The sequence below is a fragment of the Pipistrellus hanaki genome (genome assembly GCF_964339955.1).
Source record: "Pipistrellus hanaki genome assembly, chromosome: 7".
Lineage (NCBI taxonomy): Eukaryota > Metazoa > Chordata > Mammalia > Chiroptera > Vespertilionidae > Pipistrellus > Pipistrellus hanaki.
The window spans coordinates 2,780,880-2,798,848 of record NC_140509.1 but is presented as its reverse complement, the minus strand read 5'-3'; the positions used below and the strand labels follow the sequence as shown (position 1 = coordinate 2,798,848).

Here is a 17,969-nt window from a genome sequence, read left to right as displayed (position 1 = left end):
CCGGAGACTGGAATATGAAGGTTCAGGCTTCTCTGTCGGCTGCACTCACCCTGCCAAACCTCCAGGTCTAAGTTCAACAGGAGCCAGACCCGAGCAAACCTTGTCACCACACCAATCCGCTGGTGCTTCCAGCCCCTGGCAGACAGACCTGTAGAGCTGCCGGAGGGTGGGATTCCAGGGGAGGAATGGACGGCGCCTGGGCACTGATGAAAGCGGGGGGAAGCGGGCTCGCTCAGGGCCCTTCTGGGTGAAGGGCTGGTCTTCTCGAACATCGGAAATGGGGGAACCACATCCTGGTCTCACTTGCCAGGCCTCCACTCCCGCTCAGACACTTCAGCCACCTGCCCACAGGCTGCCCCGCCTCCGCAGGGCCTCTCCCCTCCGCCATGCACTTCCTGCCCACGGTGCCAGGAGGCAGGTCCTCGGGGAGTGGGGGTGAGTCCTGTGTCACAGAAGGCTCCACGGCGTCGGTGACCAAGGCCTGCTCAGCGGTCGCTCCTCCTCGGCCAGCCTCGCTCTCAGGCCCCTCGTCCGATGGAATGCCCTCCCGCATGGCCTGGACGCTGCTGCTGGCCTTCACCACGCTCCCCCCAGGTGACGGCTTCCTCCAGGACCGAGGGGTGTGGGCCGGGGGCGGGGGCCGGGGTCCGAGGAGGCTGGCTAGAGATACTTGGAGAGCAGGCTTGGTGGGGCTGCATCTTTTAAAAAATATATATATTTTATTGATTTTTTACAGAGAGGAAGGGAGAGGGATAGAGAGTTAGAAGCATTGATGAGAGAAAAACATCAATCAGCTGCCTCCTGCACATCCCCATTGGGGATGTGCCCGCAACCAAGGCACATGCCCTTGACCGGAATCAAACCTGGGACCCTTCAGTCCGCAGGCCAACGATGCTCCACCCACTGAGCCAAACCGGTTAGGACAGGGGGCTGCGTCTTGAGCCTGACACTGGGAGCTGACAGGGAACTACCCGCTTGGTTGCCTCCAGGCTGCCTGCTGGCACGGTCACGGTCACGCCCGGCTTCCTTTCTTCCCGCCACCCTCCTAATAAGATAAAGCTGAAAGATCCAGCAAAATTGGCTTGAAGTGGTCACTTTCTTTAAAGGGGTCAGTTTTAATTTGATGAGTTTGTATCTCGGTGTAGAGATAATTAGGAGCGCGGGAGACCTCATTAAATCTGTTTCCTAGTGAAACTGACCTTAGTTCACTGAGAGGCCTCTGTCAGACCTATTCCTGGACTCAGAACTGTAGCTGCAGATCCGCTGGTTCCCAGGCCCCTCCACCCCCTCCGGACCCACCGATAAAACCCTCCGGGCTGGGGCCGGGGCCCTGATCAACAAAACGGTGGTGCTAGCAAGTTTGAGAGCCACTGAAACGGAAGGAGGCCTGGTAATTTCACTGACTCGAGAATTTAATCGGGGATTTTAAGAATTGGTTCAATGCGTCGGTTCAGACCGATCTCAGTGACCACTCGGTGCTCTAACTGCACACAAAGCAGCAGGCGGCGCGGCCGCCCGGCGGGCAGAGGTGCCTGGACAGAGGCGGTCAATGCCACCGGCGCTGGGCCCACCCCCAGGGCCCCGTGTCGGAAGCCTCAGCAGGAAGCGCAGCCCGAGCTGGTCCAGGGAAGGAGCAGACGGGTTAACAGCTCTATCAGACAGTGGCTTGTCTCTCGGCCTTTTGGCTAAGATCAAGTGTAGACAGGGGCTTGTGAGGAGGAGGGCTGGCAGGCGCCCTCAGGCTGGCGCTCTGCGGTGAGCTGGCGCTCTGCTGGGAGGCGCTGACCTGGGTCTTCTCTGCCCGCAGCGCCCCGTGCTCTCCGGGTGTCCCAGCCCCCTGAGGTCCGCGCCCAGGAGGGTGCCGCTGTCCTCCTGCCCTGCTCCTTCAGCGCCAGCTCAGGGACGGCGGCCATCGGCTCTGTCACGTGGTACCGGGACGCGGTGGCCCCGGGGAAGGAAGTGAGGAATGGGACCCTGGAGTTCAGGGGCCGCCTGGCCCCCCTGGCCTCTTCTCGCTTCCTCCGGGACCACCAGGCGGAGCTGCGCATCAGGGACGCCCGAGGCGGGGACGCCGGCCTGTACCTGTGCAGGGTGCAGGTGCTGGGCCTGGGTGCCGGGACCGGGAACGGGACTCTGCTGGTGGTGGAGACAGGTGAGCCCCCCGCCCCCACCCCGGCCGGAGGCTCCGCAAGAGCCCTTCCCGAGGCTCCGGCTGCCGGCCCTCCCGCGCACCCCTCTTCCCCAGGCCCCTCACCGGGCCCTTCTCCGCCACCGCGTGCAGGACCGCCCGGGACAGGGGCCCTCACAGCCCTGCTCCTTCGGGCCGGATTCTGTGCCTTCAGCTTCCTCTCCGTGGCCGTGGGCAGCACCATCTATTACCGCGGCCGGAGTGAGCCAGGGAGCGGGGATCGTGGCCGAGGAGAAGGAGCAGCGAGCGAGCTGGAGGGCGGAGAGGAGGCCACGGCGAGAGGAGGGTGGCAGCCACCTCACAGCCAGGCCACTGCCGCCTGGGACACTGCCGCCTCTTGATGCCTGAGTGACCCCAGGCCCCAGTGACCCCAGCTCTTCAGGGGACCCCAATAAATCGGCCCACCACTAACTTCCAGCGAGTCTGTGTTTCCTTCCCACCCCCAGCACCCCAGTGTGCGCCTCTCTGGGTTCTAGGAATGTCCAAGGAGGAGCTTCCCAGCAATTGTGCCTGGACCTCCCGCCCCTCTGCCTGGGGCTCGGCAGGAAGTGACCCAGCTCCCCCAGCCCAGGAGGCAGAGGTGGTGCTGGGAAATGAGGGCTGTCAAATCGGATTGGTCCAGTTGTCAGCTGCCCGCAGACAAGTACAATAGTCTCCCCATGGGGGTATCTTCCAAGACCCCTCATGGATGCCTGAGACCGTGGTGGGAACTGAGCCTCTATATTCTGTGGCTTTTCCTGTACATTCATGCCTATGATGAAGTTTAATTTATAAGTTAGGCATGGTAAGAGATTAACAACGATGATAAAATAGGACGATTGTAACAATATCCTATATAATAAAAGCCTAGTATGCAAATTGTCCCCTTGACCGGGAGTTCGCCCATTTCTACCACGCGCTATGATGTGTGCTGACCACCAGGTGGCAGTGCGGAACACGGTGGGCGTCTGTGACACGGCACTGGCAGTGGGCGGCAGTGTAGGTGCTGCTGGCCCCAATGAGCTTAGACGGGACCGCAGGGGGTGGTGAAACAGGTGAGCAGGCAGTGCCAGGCCCAGGCAGGTGTGGGTGGGGCCCGATTGCCACACAGATGGCGACCAGCGGCGGTGGCGGTGGGTGGGGCCGCTGCCTGGCTCCCAGATGCTGAGAGGGCCAGGCGGGGGTCGGATGACTCAGGCAGAGGGGGGTGCATAGGGCTCTGGGGGCCCAGGTGCTGCCCAGGGCCCAGAGGTCAGCTGGGACCTGCCCTTCCACACCAGACCTCCTGCTTCGATTGCTGGCCAGCCTGGGGACCGCACCTGTGCACCAAGGTCGTGCACCCGGCCTCCAGCACTGTAAGATAAATGATGTGTCTGTGCTTCCCTCTCTCATGGTACCCTATTGCCCTATACTCGCCCTGCTTCCTGTGATGTAGGATACGGTGCTGGCTGTGTGTGGAGGGAGTGCGGTGGATGACCTGGGCCCTGGGCTGCGATGGGGGGACGTGGACACAGCACAGGGACACCTCCACTGTGGATCTCGCCACCAGGGGGCCCCGGGTGGGTTCGCTGGGCACGCAGAGAAGCCATGCCCGGCGCATGGAGCGGGAGAGATTTCATCACACTACTCAGGATGGTGCGCGACTTCAAACTCAGGAGTTATTTATTTCTGGAATGTTCCATTTACTATTTCTGACTGTGGGTAACCGACCAGTGTCAAAGCCAAACCGTGGATAAAGGAGGGACTTCTGCGTTCCTTTCAAGCCTCCAGGGAGCCTGGTCCCTGGACACCCTACTTGAGCCCCGAGGGTGGGAAGGGAAGTCACACAGGTTTGGTGGTGGCGGAGCTGAGGGGCATGAGGTGGACGGAGCCGCTGACACAGGAAGCTTGAGACCAAGGTGCTTCCTGGGGGAGCACAGGGTGCGCGGCGGGGGTGCTCAGGCGGCCTTCTGGTCCGCAATGAAGGTGTAGTCCGTGGCGGGGTCCTGCGGCGGGGCTCCCCTTTCCCGGCTGCAGGGCAGCCGCTGCAGAGACGCATAGTGGAGGTCCTCCTGCTCGGGGAGCTGGGCCTGGGCCTGGCCGGGCAACAGGCTGGAGGGGTCACAGGGCCGCTCCCAGCCTCCCTGTGAGCTCTCGGCCCACCCCCACTTTCTTACTTCATTACCTCCTCAGCCTCCTCCTCCCTCCCTCCCTCCCTCCTCCTCTCCTTCCTCCTCCCCCTCCTCCTCCTCCCTCTTCCTTCTCCTCCCTCCCTGCTCTGCGCCCCCCCCCCCCCCAGTCCTCAGCTTGGGTCCTTCCCCTCATGGCCCTTCCTTGTGTGGGTCTCACTCTCCCCCCCTTACTCTATCTTGGTGTCTGTTTCCTTCCTTCTCTCTGACTTTCTCTTTCACTCTTTGTCTCTCTCATTTCTGCCTCCCTCTCACTTTTCTCTTATTTCCTCTTTCTATATCCATATTTCCTCTTCCTATATCTGTACCATTTCTTTTCTATTTTCTACTCATTTTCTTATTTCTCTTTTTGCCTCTTATTTTCTCACTGACGCAGCCCTGCTTGCTCTCTTCTCCCACCTCCCCATCTCCGTCTCAGCCCCTCCTGTTGCCCCTCACCCACGTCCCTGGCCCCAGACTCACCCAGCTCCTCTCCAGCTTCCTCACTGGAAGAAAGGCAGCGGCTCAGCGAGACCCAGCCCCGGCCCGGCCCCCGCAGCCGTGGCCCCTCACTCTGCCTTTCCTGGGGTTCCCACAGCCAAAGCCTGGCCTCTCCATTCGGACAACCCCCCCCCCCCAGCTTCTCCCTTCCTCCCCAGGGGTGTCAGGGCTGAGGGGCGCCGTGATAGCAGCAGGAGGGTGGAGGTGGGGCCGCCCGGGGCATTGCGGGGGGCGGTGAGGGGGTCAGGGCAGCTCACCTCTCCGATGGAGCCGACACAGACAGGCGAGCAGAACGGCCACAGCCACAGCCAGGAGCCCCCCCAGCCCCAGGGCCGCGTAGGAGAAGGCAGCTGGGGAAAGGGGTGCGTGTGAGCGCCCCTTCCCGCCCCAGCTCACCCCACCGCCGACTGGCCAGGACCTCAGCGGCTCCCCTGGCAGTTTTAGAGGCAGAAGAGCAGGCCCTGTGCCCATAACCTGGCCTCCGGCAGAGGCACGCCCTCCATCCCTCTAACCCCTGACCCCCAAGACCGATCACCCTCGGAGGCTCCCACTGCCGCCCCCTGTGGCCCCCCCGTCCCTGGCCCGCTGCCCCCCTGCACCCCCTCTGCCCGCGCTGTGCCCGGGCCCGGGCGAGGCCGCCTCACCTGAGTAGACATTCTCTGAGAACTCATCAGCGCCTGCCATGAGGCCACAGGAGACCGGTGCGAGGGCGGCAGATTGCCCCTGCCCAGCAGCCCAGGTGGCCTGGGCGAGTCACGTGCCTCAAGTTCCTCATCGGTCAAGTCCGCCTCTGTCTGTGCCCCTAGGCCCAACGACCTCGCTCTGCCCAGCCCTGACCTGGCACTTCCCTTCCCGTCACAGCTCTCTGCGCAGCATGGGAAGGGCTGCGGTGCCCGCTCTGACCCCCCCTCCCCCCGATGGTGGCGCCTGGGCCTCTGCAGCTGGCACAGCTCTGGGTTCGGTTCAGAAAGAGCGATGGTGGGAGGAGCCGGGTGTGGTGAAATGTGGGGACCGGAGGGAGGGCGTGGGGGCCGGAGGGAGGGCGTGGGGGCCGGTGGAGGGCGTGGGGGCCGGTGGAGGGCGTGGGGGCCGGTGGAGGGCGTGGGGGCCGGTGGAGGGCGTGGGGGCCGGTGGAGGGCGTGGGGGCCGGAGGGAGGGTGTGGGGGCCGGAGGGAGGGCGTGGGGGCCGGTGGAGGGCGTGGGGGCCGGAGGGAGGGCGTGGGGACCGGAGGGAGGGCGTGGGGGCCGGAGGGAGGGCGTGGGGGCCGGAGGGAGGGCGTGGGGGCCGGAGGGAGGGCGTGGGGGCCGGAGGGAGGGCGTGGGGGCCGGAGGGAGGGCGTGGGGGCCGGAGGGAGGGCGTGGGGGCCGGTGGAGGGCGTGGGGGCCGGTGGAGGGCGTGGGGGCCGGAGGGAGGGCGTGGGGGCCGGAGGGAGGGCGTGGGGGCCGGTGGAGGGCGTGGGGACCGGTGGAGGGCGGGCAGCGTCCAGGAGCAAGTATGTCTTGGGAAGAGGAAGGGGACAGACACCACAGCGCCTCCCCGGTGACCCTGCTGTGCCTGCTGTGCCCATCACTGTGCTGGCCGTGCTGGCAGCTTGGCAGGGCGGGCACATCCTGCTGGCCAGGGCAGGAGCCTCTGGGGCCCCCAACTTCCCTCCAGGCTTCCTGCCGCAGCCGTGGTTCCTGTCTGAGGGCAGAGGGAGGCCTCAGCCTTCGTCCTGGCCGGATGCCCCAGAGGAGCTGCTGTGTGGGGTGGGCGTGGAGCAGAGGCCCCAGAGGAGCTGCTGTGTGGGGTGGGTGTGGAGCAGAGGCCCCAGAGGAGCTGCTGTGTGGGGTGGGCGTGGAGCAGAGGCCCCAGAGGAGCTGCTGTGTGGGGTGGGCGTGGAGCAGAGGCCCCAGAGGAGCTGCTGTGTGGGGTGGGCGTGGAGCAGAGGCCCCAGAGGAGCTGCTGTGTGGGGTGGGTGTGGAGCAGAGGCCCGGGCAGGAGGCGCCAGCGGCCGCGAGGAGGGAGTGCTGCTTTTCACTTCCGAGGGATCAGAGGCCGGCAGGACTCCTCTGGCCCGGGAGCCTCAAAGCCATGCTCTCCTGCTGCTCACAGCCTCACCTCACTCTGGGCTGCCGGTCTGCTCCCCCTGCCCCATCCCTGCTCTCTCCCAGCTCACCCAGAGCCATGGCCTGCGGGGGGGGGGGGGGCAGGAGGGGCAGAGGGGGGCGGGGCGTGACTCTAGAGGACAGGACAGCCGGCAGACAGCGGCCTGGGGAAGCACGTGCTCACCGCAGGCATCCCCCCTTCACCTTCTCCCTCAGCCTCCGTGTCTCCCAGCAGCCTTAGAGGGGAGTTGGGCTTTGAGGGTTAGGCTGGGACATCCTTCCTTTCAGACCCGGGACGGGACGGAGCACTTGCTCGGCTCCAGCCGTCCCACTGACCCTGCAAGGAGCCCGCGCCTTCGCCTCCTCGGCGATCACTTTCCCAGCGCTCCCCGCTCCGGCCCCCGCAGCGTGACCACCGGGGGGCGCGTGCGCACACCTGGCTCCCGCATCACGGGGGCTCTGGGGGTTGCAGGGTGGCTCACTGGTGTTTGGGGCGCCCCCCCCCCCCTTCTCTCGCAGGGTGCATGGCTGACTGATTTACAAACCGCAGCCGGACTAAGTCTAATGGGCACTGCTGTTAGATTCAGGGTTGCTGATTGGCTAGTGTTGGGAAGATCCAGGGTCCCAGGAGGGGTGGCGTCCGGGTGGATTTCCTGGGGCGGCAGCATGCTGGGGCGGGGGGGCCAGGAGGTAAGCCAGGCAGTGGTCGGAGGCCCTCTGGGCAGAGCCTGGACGAAGGCTGCTGGAGCCCCGGGTGGAGAGGGAGGCGCCCTGGGGCTGGAGCCTGAGGAGGCGGAGCCCCGGAGCTGGGCAGGCCGGCTCAGGTCCGCTGCCTGGGTCCACATGCAAATTCAGAAACTTTCTCTACTTCCTCCCTCTCCCTCCACTGTGCTCCTCACTGCAGGGCACTAGGACAATATTCAGTTTCATAAAAAAAAAAAAAAAAGACTTATTAAAAACTTTAAATAGAGAAAAATGGGAAGAACTGAACAGTGAACATGTCCCTACCACCTAGATTCTACAATTAGCTTTTTTCTACATTTGCTTTATCACTTATGGCTCATCTCGTTATTGGATACCTTTCAACGCTGCAAACATCGGTGCGTCCCATCTCTGACCTCCCTGCCGTGTTTATCTCGCACTGGTCCAGCGTCTGTTCTCCATTCTGTTTTGGAGGCTGAGGGAGGTGGCGTCCGCGTGCAGCGCGGTACACAGATCTGAAGCCAGCACTTAGCTTCTCAATGTCTCGTGGTCAAGGCTCTGAAGCCAGACTGCCTGGGTTTCAAATCCTGACTCTACCGTTACTGTGTGACCTTTCACAAGCTCCTTAACCTCTCTGTGCCTCTTCCAAAATTTTTGTCAGGATTAAATTATTATGTATATAAAGTGTATAGATCCGTGGCAGGCACATGCTGAGTGCTATTTGCCTTTATGTATATTTAAATCTATTTTTATTGATTTCAGAGAGGGAGAGATAGAAACATCAATGATGAGAGAGAATCCTTGATTGGCTGCCTCCTGCATGCTGTACGGAGCCTGCAACCCTTGACTGGAACTGAACCGGGGACCCTTCTGTCCGCAGGCCGACGCTCTATCCACGGAGCCACACCGGCGAGGCCCTATTAGCTACATTACTGTGGTTACCCAAACGTACACATGCCCTTGCGAAGGGGAATGATGTGCACCACCTGACTTCCTGGCCCGGCCTTTCCCTCAGCCCCTACATCAGCCCCGCGTTCCGCACTGTCCACCACAGCATCGTGCACGGTGCTGCTCGGCTTCCTCATTCCCTTGTCATTTCTTCATAACACCTGGTCAGCACCTGCTCCACGGCGAGGACTCCTGGGTGCCACGCTCTGGGGGTGCCCGGGGGGGCGATGCTCCCCATCCTCCTCAGCTGCCAGTTCTGGGCCTGGGGGAGCGTGGGGACCGAGGTCGGCCCAGGGCAGGGATAGCTCTTCTCAGGGACGTCTATCCCTCAAGACCCCCGTTCTGGACCTCAGGGTTGGGGTGCAGCACCCGCCTTAGCTTTTTTAGGGTGCAGAGGGCTGCAGGCTGGGCATTGGGAGTTCTGTGTTCTCACTGCAGCTTTGCTGCCAGGCTTTCTGCAGGCCACCTGCCCCGCTCGGCCGCGCCACCCTCCGGAGCCCCGCGGCCCCTAAGGCCTCCTCCACTCGTACCCGGAAAGCTGCCTCCTCCCTCCGCTCCTTCCCCAGTTCAAGGAACCCAGCATCCAGCTGCCCCACCCCAGCTCTGGGTAAACAGGAAGCTGGGTGAGGGGAGCAGGGCGTGTGGAAAGTCCCAGCCAGGTGTGTGGGTCCATGGGGGGGGGGGGGGTGGCCCCACCCCTGAGCTATGAAAGCCCCCCTGCCCTGGCCCTGGCTCAGTCTCAATGGGGGCCCTGGGGCTGGAGGGCTGGGGGAGGAGGCCCCAGGGGAAGGGCTGCCTCCTGCTGGCTGTGGCAGGAGCCGCCTCCCTGGTGACCCTGCTGCTGGCTGTGCCCATCACTGTGCTGGCCGTGCTGGTCGTGGCGCCCCCGAAGCCAGCGCTGGTGAGTGCTGCTCCCGCTCCGCTGGCTGTGCAGGTCCTTCCGTGCTCCTGACGCTGCGCCTCCTGGCTGTCTCCCTCCTCCCCCTTCCCAAGCATACTCGCTCCTGTCGCTTGCTCTCCCCTCCAGGGAGGCGGTGCTGGCTGAGGCTGGGTCTGCAGGGGAGGGTGGGTTGGCATCAGCTAGACTGACCTCTGGGCACTGCGGCCCTCCCTCCCCGTCCAGGTGGCAGAGCCCCCTGACCCCGGGGCACGAGCACTGGCCCAGCGGCGACTGGGTAAGAGCTCCCCCGCCCAGCTCCCGGGGCTCCTCGCCCCATCCACCTGCGCCCCCACATGCACTCCGCTCCTCCGGGGACGAGCCTCTCCCTGGCCGCCGCCCAGCCCTCAGGGGGGAGCAGGCGTGGCGGCCCTGACCCAATCCTGGGCTCTCGCCCCGTCCAGGGCCCCAGGAGCTGCCGGAGCAGGACGCAGAAACCGACCCCAGCCCCGGGCCCCCGGCCGCCCACCTCATCGGTAAGGACCGGGTAGACGGCCCGGCCGCCCTGCCCGCCGCGGGGAGCCGGGTCCCGCCGGGCGGCGCCAGCCCCAGGGCTCAGCGCCCGCGCCCCGAGGAGCCCCCTCCCCCTTCCCTTCCCTTCCCTTTCCTCCCCCTTCTCTTCCCCGTCCCCTCCCCCTTCCCTTCCCTTCCTTTCCCCTTCTCTTCCCCGTCCCCTTCCCCTTCCCCTCCCCTCCCTGCCCCCCCCCCCCCCCGCGCCGGCCGGACCAGCCCCTCTCCCCTCTCTCCCGCAGGCGCCTGGACGCGCGGCGGCGGGCTGGGCTGGGAGGCGGCGCAGGAGGAGGCGTTCGTGCGCAGCGGCGCGCGCTTCGGGGCGGCGGGGCTGGCGCTGCCGCGGGACGGGCTGTACTTCCTGTACTGCCACGTGGGCTACCGCGGCCGCGCGCCCGCCGGCCCGCCGCCCGCGCGCGCGCTCACGCTGCACAGCCGGCTGTTCCGCGCGGGCGGCGCCTACGGCCGCGGCGCCCCGGAGCTGCTGCTGGAGGCGGCCGAGACCGTGCGGCCGGGCGACCGCGCGGACGCGGCCGGGCGCCTGTGGTACGCCAGCGTGGGCGTGGGCGGCCTGGCGCGGCTGCGGCGCGGCGAGCGCGTCTTCGTCAACGTCAGCCACCCCGAGCTGGTGGACGCGCGCCGCGGCAAGACCGGCTTCGGGGCGGTGCTGGTGGGCTGATCCCGGGGGCGGCCCCGGGGCAAGACCGGCCCGGGGCAAGACCGGCTCCGGGGCGGTGCTGGCGGGATGACCGGGGGGCGGGGGGGGGCTGACCCCGGGGCGCAGGAGGGGGGCGGGGCGCACAATAAAGAGCCGCGGCGGCGAGCCCACGTGTCTGTCCAGTTGCTTGGGGCTCTGCGCGCCTCGCGACGCTCGGCCCAGTGGGGCTCCCCGGCGGCCCCTTCTGCCCGAACGGCCTCGCCCCGCATTGGCCCGGCCGAAGGGTAGAAGGGAGGGGATCGCCCACACCCCAAAGCTTCTCCCAGCCCCTGTTCCAGAGCCGCATGCCCCCCCAACACACACACACACACACACACACACACACACACACACACACCCCTCCTCCCGTCCCTCCCAGCAGGGAGCGCTCGGTGCCAGACAAGGACCGTGCGAGCTCAGCAGAAAGGCCCCGCGCAAGGGCAGCCCTGCGACGCTGGGGGCAGAGGAGCGGCCGACGCTGGGCTGCAGGGGGGAGGCTGAGAGGGAGAGAGGGCTTGTCTGGGGACTCAATGGAGAACCTGAGGAGGAGGAGGGCAGGAGGGAGGGAGGAGGGGAGGAGGAGGAAGAGGAGAAGGGGAGGAAGAGCAGGAGGAGAAGGGAAGGAGGAGAGGAGGGGAGGAGGAGAAGGGAAGGAGGAGAGGAGGAGGAGAAGGGGAGCAGGAGGAGGAGAGGGGGGGAGGAGGACAAGAGGAGGAGGGGGGGAAGAGGAGCAGGAGGAGGAGGAGAAGGAGAGAAGGAGGAGGAGGGGAGGAGGAGGAGAAGGGGAGCAGGAGGAGGAGGAGGAGGAGGAGGGGAGCAGGAGGAGGAGGAGGGGAGCAGGAGGAGAGAAGGGGAGCAGGAGGAGGAGAAGGGGAGCAGGAGGAGAAGGGGAGCAGGAGGAGGAGGAGGAGAAGGGGAGGAGGAGGGGAGCAGGAGGAGGAGGAGGAGAAGGGGAGGAGGAGGAGAAGGGGAGCAGGAGGAGGAGGAGGAGAAGGGGAGCAGGAGGAGGAGGGGAGCAGGAGGAGGAGGGGAGCAGGAGGAGGAGGAGGAGAAGGGGAGCAGGAGGAGAAGGGGAGCAGGAGGAGGAGGAGGGGAGCAGGAGGAGGAGGAGGGGAGCAGGAGGAGGAGGAGGAGAAGGGGAGCAGGAGGAGGAGGAGGAGAAGGGGAGCAGGAGGAGGAGGAGGAGAAGGGGAGGAGGAGGGGAGCAGGAGGAGGAGGGGAGCAGGAGGAGGAGGAGGAGAAGAGGAGCAGGAGGAGGAGAAGGGGAGCAGGAGGAGGAGGAGGAGAAGGGGAGCGGGAGGAGGGGGAGGAGAAGGGGAGCAGGAGGAGGAGGGGAGGAGGAGGAGGAGAAGGGGAGCAGGAGGAGGAGGAGAAGAGGAGCAGGAGGAGGAGAAGGGGAGCAGGAGGAGGAGGAGGAGAAGGGGAGCAGGAGGAGGGGGAGGAGAAGGGGAGCAGGAGGAGGAGGAGGAGAAGGGAGCAGGAGGAGGAGGAGGAGAAGGGGAGCAGGAGGAGGAGGAGGAGAAGGGGAGCAGGAGGAGGGGGAGGGGAGCAGGAGGAGGAGGGGAGCAGGAGGAGGAGGAGGAGGAAGGGGAGCAGGAGGAGGAGGAGGAGAAGGGGAGCAGGAGGAGGAGGAGGAGAAGGGGAGCAGGAGGAGGAGGAGGAGAAGGGGAGCAGGAGGAGGAGGAGGAGAAGGGGAGCAGGAGGAGGGGGAGGGGAGCAGGAGGAGGAGGGGAGCAGGAGGAGGAGGAGGAGAAGGGGAGCAGGAGGAGGAGGGGAGCAGGAGGAGGAGGGGAGCAGGAGGAGGAGGAGGAGAAGGGGAGCAGGAGGAAGAGAAGGGGAGCAGGAGGAGGAGGAGTGGAGCAGGAGGAGGAGGAGGGGAGCAGGAGGAGGGGAGGAAGAGGAGGAGAAGGGGAGGAGGAGGAGGAGAAGGGGAGGAAGAGGAGGAGGGGAGGAGGAGAAGGGAAGAGAAGGAGGAGGAGAAGGGGAGCAGGAGGAGGGGGGAGGAGGAGGGGAGCAGGAGGCGGGGGAGGAGGAGAAGGGGAGCAGGAGGAGGAGAAGGGGGGAGGAGGAGAAGGGGAGGAGGAGAAGGGGAGGAGGAGAAGGGGAGGAGGGGAGGAAGAGGAGGAGAGGAGCAGGAGGAGGGGAGGAGGAGAAGGGAAGAGGAGGAGGAGGAGAAGGGGAGCAGGAGGAGGGGGGGAGGAGAAGGGGAGCAGGAGGAGGAGAAGGGGAGTAGGAGGAGGGGGGAGGAGAAGGGGAGCAGGAGGAGGGGGGGAGGAGAAGGGGAGCAGGAGGAGGGGGGGAGGAGAAGGGGAGCAGGAGGAGGAGAAGGGGAGTAGGAGGAGGGGGGGGGAGGAGAAGGGGAGCAGGGGGGGGCGGAGGAGGAAAGGATGATGCCTCCTGCAGGGATGGAAAGTTCTCACCTCTGGTCGCACTTCAGGCCCCCTTCCGGAGGGGCAAGTGTGCGGGCCTGGGGTGAGTAACTGCAGCCCTCTCACCCCATGACTGACTCTCAGCCCCGCGGGGAGGCGGAGGGGGACCCAAGGCCCTATCTAGGTCACCCCAGTGGGTCACCCGCTGGCACACCGCAGGTTTCCCCTGCCTGCTGTCGCCGGTATTTCATTTCTTCACTCTGCTATCATTTCCTCTTTGGTCAGGATTTTTCTCTTAGGAAACATTGTAGATCAAACAAAACATGTTAAAGTCCCCATGTCAGGTGGCAGTGCCTTCCTGGGACCTGGCACGGCCTCAGAACGGGGTGTGGCGGAGACATGCTTGCCAAACGAGTTTGCAGTCAGCTCGGCATCTGTGCCGATTTTTAGTGGAAGCGTTCGGAAAGGACGGCTGAGATGTTACCAGCATACAGAGTCTCAGGGACTAGGTCAGGTCAGCTGAGCAGGCACCTCTCCTTTTAGGAGGCCATGATGCAGTGGCTCCCAAAATCGCTGGCAGGCCTCTGGTGCGAATTACCAGGTATTTACAACGACGCGTCTCCATGGAAACCAAAGAAAACTGTAGCCACGGGCGCTCCGTCAGCCCTCCCCGGAGCTCTGAAGGCAGCAGTGGCGCTCCGTGGGAGCCGCGGCTGACCGCCCTGCCGGCAGGTTGCTGTCTGGTGCTCCCGCCCCACAGGCCAGCCCGCCTGCGGGTGAGCGGGTCTCTCTGCCCGTTCCTCACGGCGCCCGCTTTCCGGGTGTGTCTTTGGGAAAGGCAGTTTTAGTTCTCAAGGATGACAGAGCAAGGGTGCGAGGGAGACGGGAAGTGTCAGGTTGGAGACGCATAGCCAGGCCGTATGAACGAAACCTCCGAAGAGCAGGTTTGCTCAGTGGTGAGAGCGTTGGCCTGAGGACTGAAGGGTCCCGGGTCTGACTGTGGTCAAGGGCACAGGTGAGGATTAACAGTAACGCCAAAAAAAAGATAACAAGCAGCACTAGAATCTAATATCCAGAAAGGTGTATTAATTCTCTCTAAATAACCCTCATTTTTACCAGATATAGCCAAGACCAATTTGTTTGTGAAATAAAGGTAGTTCCAATCACGTTGCTTGTTATTTACATAGGAACAGCAAGAATGGCAAGTAACCGTATTGCTTTTAAAAACCTGCTTTACCCAGCCGGTGTGGCTCAGTGGGCAGGATTCAATTTCTGGTTGTGGGCTCGATCCCCATGGGGGACATACAGGAGGCAGCCATCAATGATTCTCTCTCATCGTTGATGTTTCCATCTCTCCCTCTCTCTTTCCCTCTAAAATAAATTTTTAAAAAATTTAAAATCTGCTTTGCTGGAATTTGTCATAAGGAATCTTCATAAGGAACTTTAATGGCCCCTGGGGCCAGAAAAGCCGCAGCAAGGACTTGTCATCAGGCAAATCTATAGGTTTGGCAAGTTCCTCTCTTCTTGAGGTCCCCAGAGTAACTGAGGCCTGCACCTGCCAGGAAGTGGCCTTCGCCACTCATCTGATAAAGCTTCCGAGATGCTGCGAGCAGGGTCTGGCTGGCGGTGCCAACGGCTTCATTGGTTTTCCTGAGTCACTGCTATCTCTTGCAGCTTCTGCTCGTACCTGAGTCTGCCACGTCTCTCTCAAGGACACCCCACTGAAAGCCGCTTTCCCAGTGTGTCCTCTGACAAGAACAGGTCTCATGAACACGCAAACAATGTTGCCATGAAAATAAGAATACTCACTGATGTCTGAATCCTGGAGGAATAAAGAGGAAAAGGTCAATGTTTCAATTCTGCTTACAAAGGTATAATTGCTCTAATTCACAGGTTGCTAAAGAAAAAATGGTTTCTTTATGTCTAGAAAAACAAAAAAGTAAAGAAGCAGCAATATTTCAAATAAAAAGTCATAAAATTGTATTCATTCAGTCCCAGGTTATTAATTCTTGTTGGTCTTGTTCTTTTTGTTAACTTTGAGGAATACAGGTTTTAAAAATAAATTTGTCTTGATTTCAGAGAGGAAGGGAGAGGGAGAGAGAGAAACATCAATGATGACAGAGAATCATTGATCGGCTGCCTCCTGCACGCCCTCCACTGGGGACCTAGCGGGAATCCAGGCACATGCCCTTGACCAGAATCGAACCTGGGACCCTTCAGTCCACAGGCTGGCACTGTGTCCACTGAGCCAAATTGGCTAGGGCTCCAGTTTTTCGTTAGAGTTTTGCAAACCCTCATCCAGTCCTGAGGTATAGTCTAACAGTTAAGCAGAAATGTGTATTTTAGAGGAATCTCTCTGAAGATGAAACATATTTGCAAAAAAACAGAGTAAGCCGGCAACTCTGTAAATGACAGAATGATGTGGTTAAAGGTCTGATCACAATGCAGTTGACAAAAATTTGCTTTTCTCTGCAACACACATTTTGAGATAACTGAAATTGCAAATGAAAACATTGTATCAGAATATTGTAGATTCCTAGATTTTAATACAATTTCTAGAACATTTATTTTAATAATAATGATATTACATACAAGTTATAACATTATTATTTCTTATTTGACAATTCTTCCCATGTAATTTTAGCAACTCAAAGACCTAATTTGCAGACCTAATTTGTTTATTTTCCTTCTTGTTTTGTTTTTAAATGTGTTTGTTGAGAAGGGAGAGAGAGAAATCATTAATCCGCTGCCTCCTGCATGCCCCGCAGGGGACCAAGCCCCAGCCTGGGCACGTGCCCTGGCCCCGCGGAACCGGACCTCCTAGTTCACGGGCTGCTTTCCTCCTCCTTTAGGAGGCGGCATGGATTTCCTTTAAAAATCACAAAAGTTATGTTTAGGTTAAGAAAGAAAGGACCCCAATTTTTTAATTGGGGAAGTATGTCAAACATTTCAAAAGCTTAAAAGTAACTGGTCAGCTTTCTGAGGGCGTCGCGGGGCGGGCGCTGGGCCCGCGCTCGCGGCTGGCGTTGGCGCCGTGGACTCGGGCTCCCGGGAGGCCCGGCTGAAGACGGAGGGACAGTATCCGCCGGACGGACGGGCGGGCGGGCGGGCGGGCGGGCGGGCGGTTCTGGTGGAGCCGGGGTCCGGTCCATCAGCGTCACTGCAGCGGCGCCGTTTTGCCCAAACCGTGGTGTCCTGGGCCGCCTCCGTGCTCCGCACCGCGGCCCCCAGCTCCGGGCGCCCGGAGCCCCCGCGCGGCCTTCGCTCCGGGCACCGCACCGGCTGCGGGTGGGCGCGGCGGCCCCGCGGCGGGAGAGGAGAGCCCGGCGCACCCGCCCCGCCCGTGCGCCCGTCCACCCGGAGGGGAGCGCGGCCCCGGCGCTGGGGGCTGGGGTGTTTGGAGGTGTTTGGGGTGGGGTGGGGGTGGGGTGTTTGGGGGTGGGGGGTGTGTGGGGGTGTTTGGGGGTGGGGGTGTTTGGGGGTGGGGGGGTTTGGGGGTGGGGGTGTTTGGGGGTGGGGGTGGGGGTGTTTGGGGGTGGAGGGTGTGTGGGGGTGGGGGGGTGTGTGGGGGTGTTTGGGGTGGGGGTGTTTGGGGGTGGGGGTGTTTGGGGATGGGAGTGTTTGGAGGTGGGGGTGTGTGGGGGTGTTGGGGGTGGGGGTGTTTGGGGTGGGGGTGTTTGGGGGTGGGGGGTGTGTGGGGGTGGGGGGTGTGTGGGAGTGTTTGGAGGTGGGGGTGTGTGGGGGTGTTTTGGGGGTGGGGGTGTGGGGTGGGGGTGTTTGGGGGTGGGGGGTGTGTGGGGGTGTTTGGGGGTGGGGGGTGTGTGGGGGTGTTTGGGGTGGGATGTTTGGGGATGGGGGTGTTTGTGTTTGGGGGTGGGGGTGTGTGGGGGTGTTTGGGGGTGGGGGTGGTTTGGGGGTGGGGGGTGTGTGGGGGTGTTTGGGGTGGGGTGTTTGGGGTGGGGGGTGTGTGGGGGTGTTTGGGGATGGGGGTGTTTGGGGATGGGGGTGTTTGGGGGTGGGGGGGGTGTGGGGGTGTTTGGGGGTGGGGGTGTTTGGAGATGGGGGTGTTTGGAGGTGGGGGTGTGTGGGGGTGTTTGGGGGTGGGGGTGTTTGGGGTGGGGGTGTTTGGGGGTGGGGGGTGTGTGGGGGTGTTTGGGGGTGGGGGTGTTTGAAGTGGGGGTGTTTGGGGTGGGGGTGTTTGGGGGTGGGGGGTGTGTGAGGGTGTTTGGGGGTGGGGGTGTTGGGGGTGGGGGTGTTTGGGGGTGGGGGTGTTTGGGGATGGGAGTGTTTGGAGGTGGGGGTGTGTGGGGGTGTTTGGGGTGGGGGTGTGGGGATGGGGGTGTTTGTGTTTGGGGGTGGGGGTGTGTGGGGGGGTTTGGGGGTGGGGGGTGTGTGGGGGTGTTTGGGGTGGGGTGTTTGGGGGTGGGGGGGGTGTGGGGGTGTTTGGGGGTGGGGGTGTTTGGGGATGGGGGTGTTTGGAGGTGGGGGGTGTGTGGGGGTGTTGGGGTGGGGGGGTGTTGGGGATGGGGGTGGTGGAGGTGGGGGTGTGTGGGGGGTGGGGGTGGGGGTGTGGGGGGGTGTTTGGGGTGGGGGGGTGTGGGGGTGGGGGTGTGTGGGGGTGGTGGGGGTGTGTGGGGGTGTTTGGGGGTGGGGGTGTGTGGGAGTGTTTGGAGGTGGGGGTGTGTGGGTGTGTTTGGGGGTGGGGGTGTGGGGGTGGGTTTGGGGGTGGGGGGTGTGTGGGGGTGGTTGGGGGTGGGGGTGTTTGAAGTGGGGGTGTTTGGGGTGGGGGTGTTTGGGGGTGGGGGGTGTGTGAGGGTGTTTGGGGGTGGGGGTGTTTGGGGTGGGGGTGTTTGGGGGTGGGGGTGTTTGGGGATGGGAGTGTTGGAGGTGGGGGTGTGTGGGG

General features: G+C 63.2%; 3 protein-coding genes and 1 long non-coding RNA gene across 7 annotated transcripts in view; 3 read left to right on the top strand and 1 right to left on the bottom strand.

Moving 5' to 3' along the window:
• The window catches only part of LOC311626233, a 1,185,289-nt gene that overhangs the window by 1,072,007 nt on the left and 95,313 nt on the right, over positions 1-17,969 (top strand). The gene's annotated exons all lie outside the window — the stretch shown is intronic.
• On the top strand, positions 408-2,597 carry NCR3 (natural cytotoxicity triggering receptor 3). Of its 2 annotated transcripts, none has more exons than XM_084889157.1 (3): positions 408-594; positions 1,808-2,152; positions 2,343-2,597. In XM_084889157.1, the coding sequence occupies exons 1-3, from the start codon at positions 540-542 to the stop codon at positions 2,534-2,536; spliced, it is 594 nt and encodes a 197-aa protein (XP_084745283.1). In that variant the 5' UTR covers positions 408-539; the 3' UTR covers positions 2,537-2,597. The 2 variants fall into 2 exon arrangements, with proteins under 2 accessions (XP_084745283.1, XP_084745282.1); XM_084889156.1 differs by having other exon boundaries at positions 444-594; positions 2,282-2,561.
• On the bottom strand, positions 3,801-5,874 carry LST1 (leukocyte specific transcript 1). 2 transcript variants are annotated; one of them, XM_084891299.1, is made up of 4 exons: positions 5,460-5,846; positions 5,073-5,165; positions 4,798-4,820; positions 3,801-4,242 (listed from the first exon to the last, which is right to left on the bottom strand). In XM_084891299.1, exons 1-4 carry the CDS (start codon positions 5,497-5,499, stop codon positions 4,105-4,107), a joined length of 294 nt encoding a protein of 97 aa, XP_084747425.1. In that variant the 5' UTR covers positions 5,500-5,846; the 3' UTR covers positions 3,801-4,104. The 2 variants fall into 2 exon arrangements, with proteins under 2 accessions (XP_084747425.1, XP_084747426.1); XM_084891300.1 differs by lacking the exon at positions 4,798-4,820 and having other exon boundaries at positions 5,460-5,874.
• Positions 7,035-10,740, top strand: LTB (lymphotoxin beta). Of its 2 annotated transcripts, XM_084891259.1 has the most exons (4): positions 7,039-9,454; positions 9,677-9,728; positions 9,895-9,966; positions 10,243-10,740. In XM_084891259.1, the coding sequence occupies exons 1-4, from the start codon at positions 9,296-9,298 to the stop codon at positions 10,677-10,679; spliced, it is 720 nt and encodes a 239-aa protein (XP_084747385.1). In that variant the 5' UTR covers positions 7,039-9,295; the 3' UTR covers positions 10,680-10,740. The 2 variants fall into 2 exon arrangements, with proteins under 2 accessions (XP_084747386.1, XP_084747385.1); XM_084891260.1 differs by lacking the exon at positions 9,677-9,728 and having other exon boundaries at positions 7,035-9,454.